The 15,158-nt window shown below is 35.2% G+C and overlaps 1 protein-coding gene across 1 annotated transcript in view; it reads right to left on the bottom strand.

Moving 5' to 3' along the window:
- The window catches only part of BBS7 (Bardet-Biedl syndrome 7), a 36,652-nt gene that overhangs the window by 12,848 nt on the left and 8,646 nt on the right, over positions 1–15,158 (bottom strand). The window contains exons 6-13 of the mRNA XM_081565236.1: positions 13,165–13,237; positions 12,619–12,735; positions 11,236–11,366; positions 7,379–7,463; positions 6,510–6,612; positions 4,476–4,668; positions 3,048–3,122; positions 235–300 (exon numbers count right to left, since the gene is read on the bottom strand). Coding sequence (XP_081421362.1) covers positions 235–300; positions 3,048–3,122; positions 4,476–4,668; positions 6,510–6,612; positions 7,379–7,463; positions 11,236–11,366; positions 12,619–12,735; positions 13,165–13,237 — 843 coding nt within the window. The remainder of the gene's footprint in view (positions 1–234; positions 301–3,047; positions 3,123–4,475; positions 4,669–6,509; positions 6,613–7,378; positions 7,464–11,235; positions 11,367–12,618; positions 12,736–13,164; positions 13,238–15,158) is intronic.

The raw sequence follows: 15,158 nt of genomic DNA, 5'->3' as shown, positions 1-15,158 counted from the left end.
GCCTGGCAGGCTATGGTTCATGGGGTTGCAAGGAGTTGGATACATCTGAGCGACTAAGCACAGCATAGCACAGAAACCTCAGATTCTCAAGAACAGGTCATTCAAAAGACATTATTCAAAATGCTTGTTTCAGGGAGAAATTTAATGCAAAGAAATGATATCACACGTTGCAAGATTTACCAAGGAAAAAGAAAGTTCGAACTTTCACGTAAAGGTAATTTCAAACATTTTTACCTTGAGCTCTAGCCGTGTGGTGTTTGCCTGGCATCGGTAAGTGGCGAGGAGGAAATTGTCATTTGACTAGGAACAATTCAAAAGTTGAGGAAAAGAGTGAGTCCATGTCTTTAAGAGTAACAGCAGCATCAATAATAGTAATAACTGTTAGCATTTTACTGAGCACCTATCATTTGCATGGCACTGTGCTATGAGTTTTATGCTTATCCCTATAAACAACCCTATGTGGTAAGTTTTAACAGATGAAGAAAATGGGGCATGAAGGGCTAGGTAACTTTCCTAGAGGCAGTAAGCAATAACACTGGAACTCAGATTCACATCTACAGCTCAGTGCCCTTTCCACCTTGAATTTCTCCCGTAACATTTTAAAATATTAATTGTTCTTCCAAAAATTTAACTGATAGTGCAAATTCCTAATGTTTATATTATAAAGGCAAAAAACATAAATGTTCAGTGTTGAACGTATTTGATTTTCACACATACTTACAGACAACTTAGAAATATCTCATCTATGTATTTCCAGCAAATAGCACAGTGTCAAGTAAGACTATAGGCATTCAATACATGTTTGTTGAATAAAATTGAAGAGGTTACTTCATATAATATAACTTCTTGAAATAGAATAATAAACTACTAAAAACAAAAAAAAAGTATATCTGGGTGCATGAATTGCAAAATCAGACAAAACATGAACTATTTGATACGCAATTTTCATGTACCGCTATTTCCCTATTTTTAGTAAATACCTGAAGAAATAAAAAGAATGCTAATGCTAATATTAAAAGAAAATTCAAATGTTTTAAACTCAGCAAGCACAGAGGATAAGTCAACTTAAAAATAAATATACTTTTGTGTAATTAAAAACAAATGTTATGTATTTCAGTGTTTACAGATAAAATGACTAATTAAAAGAGATAAAATGTCTGGAGTTAGGTTTGGGATGAGGAAGGAGAGGGTAAAGAGCACAAACAAGACTGGTTAAAGTTAGTGATGGTTAAAGTTAAAGACTGGTTAAAGTATGTTAAAGTTAGTGATGAGTTCATGGAGGTTATGCTATTCTTTCTCCTTTTGTATATGTCTGAAATCTCTATAAGATTTGTTTTTTAAGTCATCATTCTAGAAAACAGGTTTTAAACTAGTATAAAATACTCAAAGAATCCTGTATTGATAACAAACAGGCTAATCTTTCACTGTAATTTAGGAATTAAAGATCTGAAGTTCATACTAACTTGATTTTTAAATGATCATAAAAACATAGGTCTTAATCTTTTGTATCTTATTCTCAGAGATGTAAAGCACATATGATAATAATACAACTGCTATTAAATCTCTTATCAGAAAAGTCTTACTCTGAAATTATTTTGAAAATTATCCCCTAACATAACTATCAACTTTGTTCTTTATCTATTCTTTTTATCCTTCTCTTTTTAATGCCAGTTCCAGTCACACTTTCTTCTCTGGCTTGCCTTCTCCAGACCTTCTCTGTATCCTAACTTCTCCTCAGGAGCTACACCTAGCCTGAGACTGCTAGTTGGCTAGTACCATGCAGAGAGAAGTGATACAGCAAACGCATCCGAAAGCTCAGATATGGTCTCATCCCAGGTACTCTGCACAGAGTAAGTGTTCAATAAATGTCTACTGAATGAAGGGTAAGCAAGAGTCAGCAATAAAAAGTGAGGAAAGGCAGGCAGATGGAACATATCGTGTTTAACTGTAGGGATGTGTGAAACTATATAGCATTTTGAAGAAATTTTAAGAACTTCAGTTTGGCAGAAATCATGTGCATGGGAGGGAAGGTAGCAGCTGGTGAGAGATTAAGTTGGAGTTGTAATCAAGAGATGAATTACAGAAAGTTTTTTATGCTACAGTGAGACATCTAGACTTACATGCAGCTCAGGAAAGGTTTTAAAAGGTTTTGAGAAAAGAAATGACACAGTGATGTTTGTATTTTAGGAAGGCCTCTCGGATGGCAGTGCACAGCGTCTCCTGTGATTGAGAGGCAGTACTGAAGGCAGAGAGACTGGTGGATGAGTAGTTCAAGCAGGCATGGTGAGAACTGGAAGGTTAACAGAAGTGGAAATGAAGCAAAGTAGACAGCTAAGAGCAAGGGAGGGAGAACTGACAGAAATCAGTGACTACAGTAGTCTCCCCTTTATCTGTGGTTTTGCTTTTTGGGGTTTCAGTTACCCATAGTCAACTGCGGTCTGAAGATATTAAATAGAAAATGCCAGAAATAAGCAAGTCATAAGTTTTGCTTACAGAATCACACACCATTCTGAGTAGTGTGATGAGAACTTGTAACATCCCACTCCATCTCATCTGGGACATGAATCAGCCCTTTATCCTGCATATTCATGTCGTATATGCTACCTGCCCGTTAGCCACTTAGTAACCACCTCTGTAATCAGATGACATGTTGTGTTCAAGTAACCCATGTTTTACTTAATAATAGCTCCAAAGTGCAAAAGTAGTGATACTGAAAGAAACACAGTATTATTCAAGGGTTCCGTATTATTTGTAATTTCAGGCATCCACTGGGGCTTTTAGAATGCAGCAGATAAAAGGGAGGGATCCACTATACTTGGATTAAACAGATCAGAAAAAGGAAAGAATTTATGACAACACTCCAGTTTCTGGATTATCTGAATCCAGAGAAAAAGAACACAAAGAGATTTTGAGGGAAAGATTATGGAAGGAAATTTATGGAAGGAAATATTGAAGGAACATTGATCCTAATAGCATTTACAGGTTTTATACAAAATGACATAATGAAAATGAAAGCGTCTAACGAATTCTTTATATTTTTTACTCACCTCAGAATCACAGCTGCTAAAGCTGACAACAGCAGAATTTTTATCCACATCAAGTAAATCTATTGGAACATCACTCTACAATCAATATTAAAAGAAAAAGAAAGGTTCAGGTAGAAAACTAGAAATTTTCCAATGCATATTTTCTCTAAGGTTCTCTTTGGTTCTAGTTTATGTTAATCTCTAAATATGAGAGTATGAACTCTCTTAACTTATATTTGATAATATGTACTTCTAGAAAATAAATATGAATAAATATCATATTATGACTTATTTTTTTAATTTGGATTAATCAGAGATTACAGAATTTAATCTCTCACTGCTCTTCTTAAAGTATAGTCTTCTTAGACCTTTCTTTCAGTACTAAAAATGCTTCCATGGGCTACATATGGTCATGTTTATTATGTATGCTTGCATGATAAGTCGCTTCAGTAATGTCTGACTCTTTGCAACACCATGGACTGTATCCCGCCAGGCTCCTCTGTCCCTGGGATTCTCCAGGCAAGAATACTGGAGTGGGTTGCCAGGCACTTCTCCAGAGGATCTTCCCGACCCAGGGATCGAACCCAAGTCTCTTACATCTCTTGCATTGGCAGGCAAGTTCTTTACCACTAGTACCACCTGGGAAGCCTATGCTTATTTATATCAGTTCATTTTTATAATTTTTTATTTCACCTGTAACACAGAAAGAGGGTGATTTTTAATCTACTCTGGAGAGTCAGCTTCTAGGACAATGAGTTTGCACTGTGCTCTATATAAATGATGCACCTAGAGTTGTTCGGTGTAGCAGTCCCTGAGCTAACATTACTTAAGAGAAATTTCTGCCTTTAAGTTTTAATTATTAGTCCCCCCTCTCCCCCATATCTTTTCAAACTTTGTCTTCTTCTTCCTCTTTACTCTTATTTTCCATTCATCCTACTATCATCCTTTTCCACTCTCTATCTTCTAGTATAAGAAAAAAATAATTAAATATATTGAAAAATGGTGCTATACATTATTATCTCTAGGTTTCACCCTTCGAAATCATTTGCTTTGTCTATTGACCTATCTGGAAACTGATGGTTAATGAGCAGTCTGTACTGTAAACTCTTATTTTAGTATTTGGAACTTAAGGATCCTAGTCAGGATATTAAATACTGAAGTTTTACAAATCACATCTCTGTTAAAATTTTCCTAAAGGGTATCCAAAGAACAAAATCCTTAATGACCTTCCTGAATCTTTCTGAAACTTAAGTTCACTGGCCTTTTGTTTAATATGTATAGGGTGAAAGTAAAGATATAATTTAAACAATGTATAAGCAAACTGATTATCTAATGGAAGATTTAGATAAACATTTAAAATCACTGCCTAAAACTAAAAGTGTCCAAAATAATTAGTGGACACTAAAATAGATCCAGTCATAAAACAAAGAAATTATGCATTTTACTTACCTGTATTAAGACATTATCTATCGCTGTCTGTACCTCTAAGATAAGGCTGTAGCTGGCATCATCTTTATTTAATGTAAACTTGTCATTTACACTAAATGAAGGTACTGCTGATTTTGCTTTGCTTGACTGAGAAGACTGTTGATATTTCTCTCTCTCCTGTAGCACTTTATACTGCAGCTGTTCCAATTCATTCCTAGCGGAAAATATTGAACTTTGTCACCTATAACCATCTGAGGTCCTCAGAATGTTTACAAAAATTTGACAGACATTGACTTCTGCAAAATGGATTTTTTTAATTGGTTGCATTTGAACTATAACACAAATAGAAACAAAATTGTTGCTTCTATCACTGACCAATTGGTTCCATATTATTTGTCTATAATCTAAAAACTAAAATATCTTCTCAGCCCCATACCAGCAATATTAATAAAGAGTTGTAAGAATCAAGGCAAGCTGCAAATACACACGAGTCTGGTTTCAGTTACATGTAGTACTAATCAGAAGACAAACTGATTGTTCTGGGGTAGAAGAACTTAGATTTAATGAGAAGAAACAAAATGCGTGAAATCAATAAATGTGTACCTTTCAGAAAAACTTAGAGTAGACAGACAACATAGATTGCAGAGTATCAATGATAATCATGAGCCAGCTGAAGTTCTACCAAGTGTTGGAGACTGAACTGTGCAGGCACTGCTTTGAGTTGCTCCAGATAAAGGGAAAGGCCAAATGTAAATGAAGCAAACAGTAATTGGGAGAGAACAATATGAGGTTTAGCTACCCCAAGTTTAGGGGGAGAAGTCTGGGAAGGATCTTGGAAGAGATCTGTGCAATTAACCAAGAAAAAGATTCATTCACTCAAGAAATATTTACTAAGTGACTCTATGAACAAAACAGACATAACCTTCTCATAAGCATACATTTCAATGATATCAGGAAGGGGATGACTTAAGTTATAAATATAAGGTATAGTACTGAGGGCATAAGATAGCAATTCTTTAACTCTACTTGGTATCTTTGGAGAAGGCAATGGCACCCCACTCCAGTACTCTTGCCTGGAAAATCCCATGGACGGAGGAGCCTGGTAGGCTGCAGTCCGCGGGGTCGCTAAGAGTCAGACACGACTGAGCGACTTCACTTTCACTTTTCACTTTCCTGCGTTGGAGAAGGAAATGGCAACCCACTCCAGTGTTCTTGCCTGGAGACTCCCAGGGACGGTGGAGCCTAGTGGGCTGCCGTCTATGGGGTCGCACAGAGTTGGACACGACTGACGCGACTTAGCAGCAGCAGCAGCACTTGGTATCTTTACTGCAGAACATTAGAGCTTTCTCTCCTAGTGACTCTGGTGAACTGGTTTGTGGTGAATTGGTGGTGTGGCTTTAGTGAACTAGTACTTGTGGCAATTTGTTGCCTCAAAAACTTCTGTAGCAACTACCACCAAAAAAAGATTGGCTTTCACTCCCCTAAGAAGTTGGCAAGGGCTGAAGTAAGGAGAATAATCATTAAAAGTTTCAGCAACTCCTACTTCTTCATTGTATGAAGTAATTTTCCTTGAGGCCCTTGTCATAGGACTTGTCAAACTGAACAGGCCATGAAAGCGATCCTTGTGTCTAAAGGAGTCAACATTACTCATTTATAAGCCAAAGCTATAGATTCAGAAAGGTCCACAATAGCAGTGAATGTTAGAATTAATGAGGAATAAATCCGTCTATATTGGCTACTTTCTAATGTCTATAAAAAGAAAACCTCTATAATAGACAAATACAAAAACATATTCTTAGATTTTTCTTAGATTCTTGATCTAAGAAAAAAAACATAGAAAAAAACACATAAAAAGTGTATTTCTAACTCCAAATATTAATCAGCACTTATTGCTAATGTTCTCAAACTGATAAACTTTCACTTAAAAAGGTGATAAACTAATTAATTATATAATTTCTTCCAGTAAAATATACAGTACTAATAAGTAAGAAAAAAACAACAATCACATACTTCATGAAATGGAAAAAAAAAAGGCAAACCAGAATCCAAAATTACCGTAAAGAAAAAATTTTATTCTGCATCTCCTGATTAATTTTTAATTCTTCTCCTGGTCCACTTTCCTTATGGACAGGCTCTGTTGTCAGACCTGTGACCCAGCCTGCAGAGATGAATGAAAGCATGCACCATTAAGTGCTGCCAGTGTTAAACCCAACATACATGCCCCTCTGTCCACCAACATCAACCTTATTTAGTTCTGGACCTATTCTTTTTCAAAAAAGCATATGCAAAACAAAACAAAATACAAAATAAATCAAGCTGGAAGATATTCAAACTGTAAAGAAATTACTTCGGATACCATTTTTGCTTTGCTTGAAATACTGTATGTAATACTGAGATTAAAGAAATCCTTTACTTCTTAATTTATAACTTTAGTTTTCAGGGATGAAATAAGTCAACATAGTCTAGCAAATGCAAAAAAGGGCTGATGAGTAAGAGTTATCTTTCAAAAATTACTTTCATGGAAAGTTAAAATCTCATATAACTATTGTGAAAATACAAAAATGACCAACTCAAAAGAAAGTAAGTTTTATAAGAAATGTACAAAACAAACTAAATTTCAGTAAATAATAATTTTTAAGTCAAAGGATATGATTTAATTTTTAAAGATACTAGAGATATACTAAGCATTTTTAAAAAGCATTAATAAAGAAATTATTTTATAAATCAATAACACTCCTTTCTTTCTTATTTTTAACCAATAAAGCTTTTAATGCTATAGGTAAGAGTTACTTACTAATAAACTTGAAAAAAATAATCAAAAGCAATTTATCAAATTTGTATTTTTTTAAAAGCAATTTATCAAATTTACATTTTTTTTATGATTGATTCTTTGAACTAGCTACTACCATTTCCATTTACCTTACCTGAGTATGTGGATACCACAATTTCGTCATAGCCATCTTTCCCTACACAACCACCCTGGATTGATGTGACACTCTCAGACAATGTCTACAACGAATTTAAGATCAAACACATCATCAATAAAATTTCACAAAGTTAAATAAGCTACAAAACTTATTTTCCTATCTCCCAACATTCAATATATTTTTACTGAATACTTATTTGAAGACACGGAGATTGGAAAGGTGAAAATCCTGCACAAGTGCCAGAAATTACAGTGTTTTTCCATATGAGGAAAGGAGACTGAAAATGACTCATGTATCTGTGTGTACCACTCAGCTACAGTAGTCATTAAGAAGCAAAGATCATTTATTTATATAAAGAAGTAAGTTCTTTTTTAAAAAACATTACATAAGCAAAACTCTTAACACATTTAGTTTATTATCTGAATTCCACAGACCACTTCTCATGTGTTTTCTCCAAGTAGCTTTTTAGAAGAATAAAGAAAATGATAGCTAACATGGGACCGTTAGGGAATTTGCTATTATGGAGAGAAACCATGTTTTTCAGGAGTTCATATCTCTTTAAAGCAATACTTCCCAAACTTGTCTGACAATAATTACTTGGATGAGTCAACCAGGAATCTATGTTTTTAACAAACACTCTAAGTCAGTGGCTTTCAAGCTATTTGAAAAGTAATCAGTAAGTTTTATACTGCAATCTGGTATACTTCACATATGAACATATAGAACAACAGAAATAACTTAAAAGGCTTAAGTATTGTACTCTGTATTGTACTCTGATATTTTCTAATCTATTCTCTTTCATTAAGAAAAAAAATGGGCTGGCAACCCATTAATGGGTTTGACCAGCAGCTCTGCTAGGTAACTCTTACTAGCCAAAGCCCAAAACCATTGTTCAAAAGGAGAAGCTAGAGGGAATGGACACTAGCATCAAAAATGCTAGTCCTCTTCACCCTCCCTGTAGAAGGCAAACCACTGACCTATTCCACAAATCAGACTATCTTAGCTGTTCCTGAGCTAATTACCTGAGGGATTCAAGTAATAGAGGTTTGATTAAATATTTGCATAAAGTTAGGTTCATAAGTGCATTTTTTTTTCCTTTGGCCATGCTGCATGGCTTGCAGGACCTTAGTTCCCCTACCAGAGATTGAACCCATGCCCCCTACAATAGAAGCAGAGTCCTAACCACTGGACTACCAGGAAGTCTTTGGTATAAGTGCATTTTTCATGAGTGTCCCAGTGTACTTAATATACACTAGAATTCTTTGAACTTTTTTGTTCATGTTCCTGCTAAAGTTAATTCTGAAAAAAACAAAACAGCATCCATTCCTGTGTACATTTTTAAACTTTCAGATTTTCATCACTACTTTATTTAAATTATTTAATTTTCAGTCTTTGCTTTCTGACTTCTGAAGTTTTTTTTTTTTATCTTGCTCAGGAAATTCTCTTATCACCAATATTATAAGAACTATGTTCTTATTATTTCATTATATTACTGTTTTCAGCCATCTTCCTTTCTTCTCTGCCTTCCACCTTCCTTCCCTCCCCTCTCCTCTTTTATCTATTTATTTTTGGTTGCCCTGGGTCTTTGTTGCTGCTTGTGGGCTTTCTCTAATTGAGGAGAATGGGGGCCGCCCTTTGTTGGCGTGTGGGGGCTTCTCACTGCGGTGGCTTCCCTTGTTGCGGACCACAGGCTGTAGAGCTGGGCTTCAGTAGTTGCGGCTCACAGGCTTAGCTGCTCTGAGGCATGTGACATCTTCCTGGAGCAGGGATTGAACACATGTCCCCTGCATTAGCAGGCGGATTCTTAACCACTGGAGCAACAGGGAAACCCCCTCAAGTGACTATTAATTATAACGACTATTAATTATAACTTACTCTCTCACTCACTTAGAAGCACCTTATTTAACCTAATGTAATCAGAAAAAGTTAAAAAATTTAAAAAACTGTAATTTCTACATTTTTTTGCTAATACATTTTAATGAAATTCATTTACTTTACGTATTTCAAATATCTTTTTATGAAAGTCCTAGAGTTGTAGAATTAGTTAATTCAACTTATATTTTGTAAAACCAGTCACAAACCATAAAATAAGAGATCCTAGGCAACATAGTATAGACATGGTTTATGTAAGTAACAACATAGAATGCTAATTAGGGGAATTCACAAAAAAAACCTTGGTCATGGCTCAAAATATTGGTGAGTAAATATATATTTATAAGTTTAAGTTAAAATGTGATGTTTAGGATTTTCCAGGTGGTCCAGTGGTTGTGAGTCTACCTGCCGATACAGGGAACACAGGTTTGATCCCTGCCCCAGGAGGACTCCACATACTGTGGAGCAACAAAGTCCTTGCGCCACAATCCCTGAGACCACACACCACAACTACTGAAGCCTGCACACTTACAGCCCATGCTCTGCAACAAGGGAAGCCACCACAGTGAGAAGCCCACGTGCCCCAACTAGAGAGTAGCCCCCACTCGCTGCAACTGGAGAAAGCCTGCATTCGGCAACAAAGACCCAATGCAGCCAAAAATAAATTAATTTAAAAATATATTTTTAAATGCAATGTTTAATGTACGTGTATATTATCTTTTTATGATCTGCTCCTTAACTTTTTTGATTAACCAACTCTCAATCCAGACTGTGTCAGATAAGAGGACTTCTCCTAATTAGGAAGACAACAAAGTGAGTGACGTCATGAATGAAGATGAGACAACAAATCTGCAGTCTTAACATACTGTGAAAGCAGCACCTCTATCATCAAACCAACAGAAGAAAGGCTTGAAAGACAGGACTCCTTAGTGCCATGCCTGGCAGAGGGGATACATGCTATGTCATTACTGGCATTTGGGAAAGAAGTCTAAGAGGAGACTTGGGGTCTAAATAGGAAAGCTTCCCAGGGGTTAATGAGAAAAACCAAGAGATCCCCAACACAGGATTATTATGTACTTTTAAGCTTAAACTACTATTTGCATCATTATTAAGGTGACTTTTTATACCAAAGTGAGATGAATATGAAATATATCTAGAAAATCTGTTGTATAATGTTTTTATCCCCATATTATATATATAATATTATACTGTATCTGTGTACCAAAACATCTGTATTTACTGACATGCAATTAAAGCAGGTACTGGGAGAAGTTTTACCACAATTAGAGAAACTATACAAAGAAAGAAAAGTTGATACTGAGTTGTGGCTTTTTGTTGTTCTTAAACAGCCTCAACACATCATGCATGAGGCAGAAGAGGGAAACCCTGGACAGGAGAACATCACTTTATGAAAATGAAAGATTCAGTTTATATGAGAATGCTTCTTCATGTGACTCTATACCTTGGGATAAAGAAGCCTAATTATGCTTAAAATTTGTAAGCTAAAAATTACTCATATAGTATTTCTTCTTATACAGTGGACCTTGGGTGACTGAAAGAGAAAGTGCTACTTCACTCTCTCTGTTTAAGGATATTTTTTATATCATCTTAACAATATGAAGTTTATTCTCCAAACCTTATTACTTTAAAGCAACACAATCTCATTTATGTTAACCAAACATATAAATGTTACTCCTATAACATACTATGCATTATAGAAACTAAGGTAAAATATTTGATACTTTAGATATAGAATATTTAGAAATCAAATAAAAAATAATTTATTGTTCAGCTTGAGGGCAATATCTATTATTCAAACATAAGAGCAGTCTAGACAAGATTTTGATAATATCAAAGCAGCAATATTTTAAGCCAAACACAAGATTTTAACATAATCATTTAATAAAACACAAACTGTCAGCCATCTCTATAATTGTTTGATGAATGATAAACATATATAGTCTTCTTAAAAATGAACTTACACGATCAAATCGTAGAACAGGCTCATTAGCATTATCAAAACTATATACTTCCACCATTCCATCATCTCTTCCAACAAGTAAATCTTTAACCCCATCACCCACAATGTCAAAGCTGTCAACACACAAAATACCTTTAAAAAAAGGTAAGTGATAAATTAGCAATAATACTGATATTGCAGTCAAATATACTAACTATGAATGAAAGAAATCTATATATCAGAGTAGGAAAAAAAAAAACAGTAAATTACAATAACTTCCTCATTCAATTCCCTGTCTCTAATTTCGACCTGCTTTCTGGCAAATCCATTCTCTATGGAATGTTTTTGTTTTAGTTTTGGTAAATTAGATCACATCATATTTCCACTTACAGTTTTCCAGTGACTCCCCACTGCACCTAGACTGAAATTAAAACCCTTTACCAAGGCTCCCAAGGAGCTACATGACTTGGCCTTAGCCTACCTCTGACTTCATTTCATGCCATATTTAGCCACACTGGTTTTCCTTCTGCTCCTCAAATGAATTGAATTTACCTCTGCCTCAAGTTCTCTGCCTTTATGTTTTCCTCTTCCCAGACATTCTTTTCCCTTAAATGTTTTGCACTGTTAACACATTTTCTCATCAATCAGATTTCATGCTGTACTTATAAACAGCCATCCAAATTTACCAACTCAGATAAAAATTCCCCTTAGAAAGGTATAAATTCCTTAGAAAAAAAGGAATATTCTCTGATCTCACTGTACTTCTTTGACTCATACCAAGTACTCCCAAATTCCAATTAATTCCCTACTGGATTTGAGCAGAGATTGATGTTATAGATAAACATTAGCCCATAAAAGCCTATCCATCCCAAATTACTATTAATTTGTGTGTTCAGTAGTTGAGTTATGTCTGACTCTTTCTCACCCCTTGGACTGTAGCCCACCAGGCTCCTCTGTCCATGGGATTTTCCAGGCTAGAATACTCGACTGGGTTGCCACATCCTACTCCAGGGGATCGTCCTGATCCACAGATTGAATCGGTGTCTCTTATGTTTCCTCACTGGCAGGTGGATCCTTTACCACTGAGCCACCTGGGAAGCCCCATTAGTATATCTTACTTAAAAAAATTACAGCCAAACTGATAGACCTGCTAAATAAACAAATAGTAAATAAACATGAGGTGGCTCTGTAAATCACTAGGTCTGCTCTACATTATGAATAAAGAAAACAGAATGAACTCGCTCTATTTGTGGCCATGCAGGGTCTTAGTTTTCTGACCAGGATCAAACTCATGCCCTTGGAAGTGAAAGCATGGAGTCCTAACCACTAGACTTCCAGGGAATTCCCAGGATATTTTATTCAATAATCACTAAAATTCAGAATCTGAGTTACATAAGAAACATACCTCCCCTCTTTTTCTCATTTCGAATTTCCCACTTGTGTATTGGTTTGGATGTAGTGATCTGAATAAGCCCAAGTTTTCCATCTGACGTTCCAAACAAAAGGTCTTCTCCAGAGTCACCTAGTTACAATTAAAGTCAACATATTATGGTTATCTCACAGCTCACCTTATTCCTTTAAAATTAAAATACTTTCATATATATTGGCTTTCATATAAAAATCTCATTTACAATATTATGAAAAGACAGATTTTAATTAATTCACTTATTTTAGAAAGATGGTTATACATTCACAGAATTTTATAACCATAAGACATGGTTTCCTCATCAACTAATTTTAAGATGAGGAAACTGAAAAGTAAACTTCAGCACTTATTACTGTTAGCTACTGGCAAGTTAGAAGACAACTTTCTCTATTTCAGTTCATGTTCTTTTTACGGTTTCCCATTTTCACTTAATATATAGTTAAATGATTAAAACCCTGAAACATCTAAACTTAAATAACATAACTCACTCCCTTATTTGACTGTCAAAAATCAAACCCTGATTACCGCCATTTCCATTGTGTAGGGCTAAAACAGTAGGTGGGCCAGGAACTTCAATTTCATACATCACATCCGATCCCTGAAGGAGAACAAGTATTTTAAAACTAAAACAGAATACAAATTGAAAATACTTATAATAAAAGGATTCACAGATAACATCAATATTCATATAAAGAACTCTGCTGCTAAGTCACGTCAGTCGTGTCCGACTCTGTGCAACCCCATAGACGGCAGCCCACCAGGCTCCCCTGTCCCTGGGATTCTCCAGGCAAGATTACTGGAGTGGGTTGCCAGTTCCTTCTCCAATGCATGAAAGTGAAAAGTGAAAGTGAAGTCACTCAGTCGTGTTGGACTCCTAGTGACCCCATGGACTGCAGCCTACCAGGCTTCTCCGTCCATGGGATTTTCTAGGCAAGAGTACTGGAGTGGGATGCCGTTACCTTCTCCCATAAAGAACTCTAGAATAAAACTATTGAAAAAAAACTAGATTGTGAATATTAACTTTTATTTGTTAGCAACTTTGCACGTTGACTCATAATATATATATATATATATATATATATATATACACACACATATATATATGTATATATATATAAAGAGCAAGGAAATAAGTATTGCAAATATTCTCCACTTTGAATAATTTTCACTTTAGGTACTTTGCATGAAAACTTGACACTGGTAAATTTCCCTATAAAAACTTTCTAGGAACAAGGTTTTTCTTCTGTCCTAACTTGGAGCACATTCAAACAGACTCAAAGTTACTTCCTAAGGAAAATTCTGGCCTTGCCTTTGTGTATCTCCAAAACCCACTCTAGTAATGAGGCAGAATGCCCTGCTATTTAGATAAGAAAACAAGTTAAATTCTGTCTTTTTTTCAATTTTGTCACTTATAAGGCTTTAATTTGGTGCATAGTATTTGTGAAGCTGTTAAAGAATGAGGTAGAAGTATTAAATTCACATAGAAAAAATACGATAAATCTCTCAATGAAGAAATATTTGCAAAATTACAGTAAATCTGATATACCATTCTGTTTAAAAATTTTAAATACATATAGAATATGAGTCATATGCTTTATACTTTATTTAAAATAACATTAAATATTCACAGATATCTGTATGTAACTATATAAACACAAAACTATCTAACTATATAAACACAAACTGTTTTGACAAGGCTACCTTTGGGGTAATGGATTGCATACAAAGGCAGAGGGGGAGTAGGGAAAAAGTGTGCAGGTCAGAGGAAAGACTTCAACTTTTTACTTACCACAGTAAGCACATAGATCACTGGTTAAACAAAGCAGAATCCTAGAATTCAGTCAGATCAATTTCTAAATGGATGTGAGTCAGCTCCTATTAAAAGCCTTACTCAAACAACTCATATTTGGAAGCATAGGTTAGGGGAGAAATTAATCATTCATGCTCCTAGAGAGAACCTTGAACATTACTTTAATTACCCATAGGGAAAAAAAAAAAGAACTGATGTCTAAACATATAGCTGATTCATTTTGCTGTACAGCAGAAACTAGCACAACATCATAAAGCAAATATACATCAATAAAACTTAATTTTAAAAAAGGGGGGCTGATGCTGGGAAATGGCTATCTGGTAGTACAAAATAAATAGCTAGACTTTTTGTTCAGTTGCACTATCATCATCCTAAATTTTGATCCAATTAATTCGTCCATTATATTTACATTTAAACTTTTATTACATTTTTGTCATTTACATTTAAACTTTGTTTTATGGGTCCTGGGTGTGCGTATGTGTGTGTGAGAGAGAGTGTGTCTATTTTATTGAAAGTCACTTTCGGAATTCTCTGGTGGTCCAGTGGTTAGGACGTTGCACTTTCACTGCCAAGGGTCTGAGTTCAGTCCTTGGTCAGGGAACTAACATCCCACAAGCTGCACAGCAGGGTCAAAAAAAAAAAAGTCACTTTCAAGAAGACAGTTGTAACTAGTAGTATTAGTAACAATGGCCTTACGTAGATGCTTTAG

This window comes from Giraffa tippelskirchi, chromosome 1 (assembly GCF_054371585.1).
Source record: "Giraffa tippelskirchi isolate mGirTip1 chromosome 1, T2T-mGirTip1v1.2.pri, whole genome shotgun sequence".
NCBI classification, from domain to species: domain Eukaryota; kingdom Metazoa; phylum Chordata; class Mammalia; order Artiodactyla; family Giraffidae; genus Giraffa; species Giraffa tippelskirchi.
The sequence above is the reverse complement of the archived record's forward strand: the minus strand, read 5'-3'. Positions and strand labels throughout refer to the sequence as shown.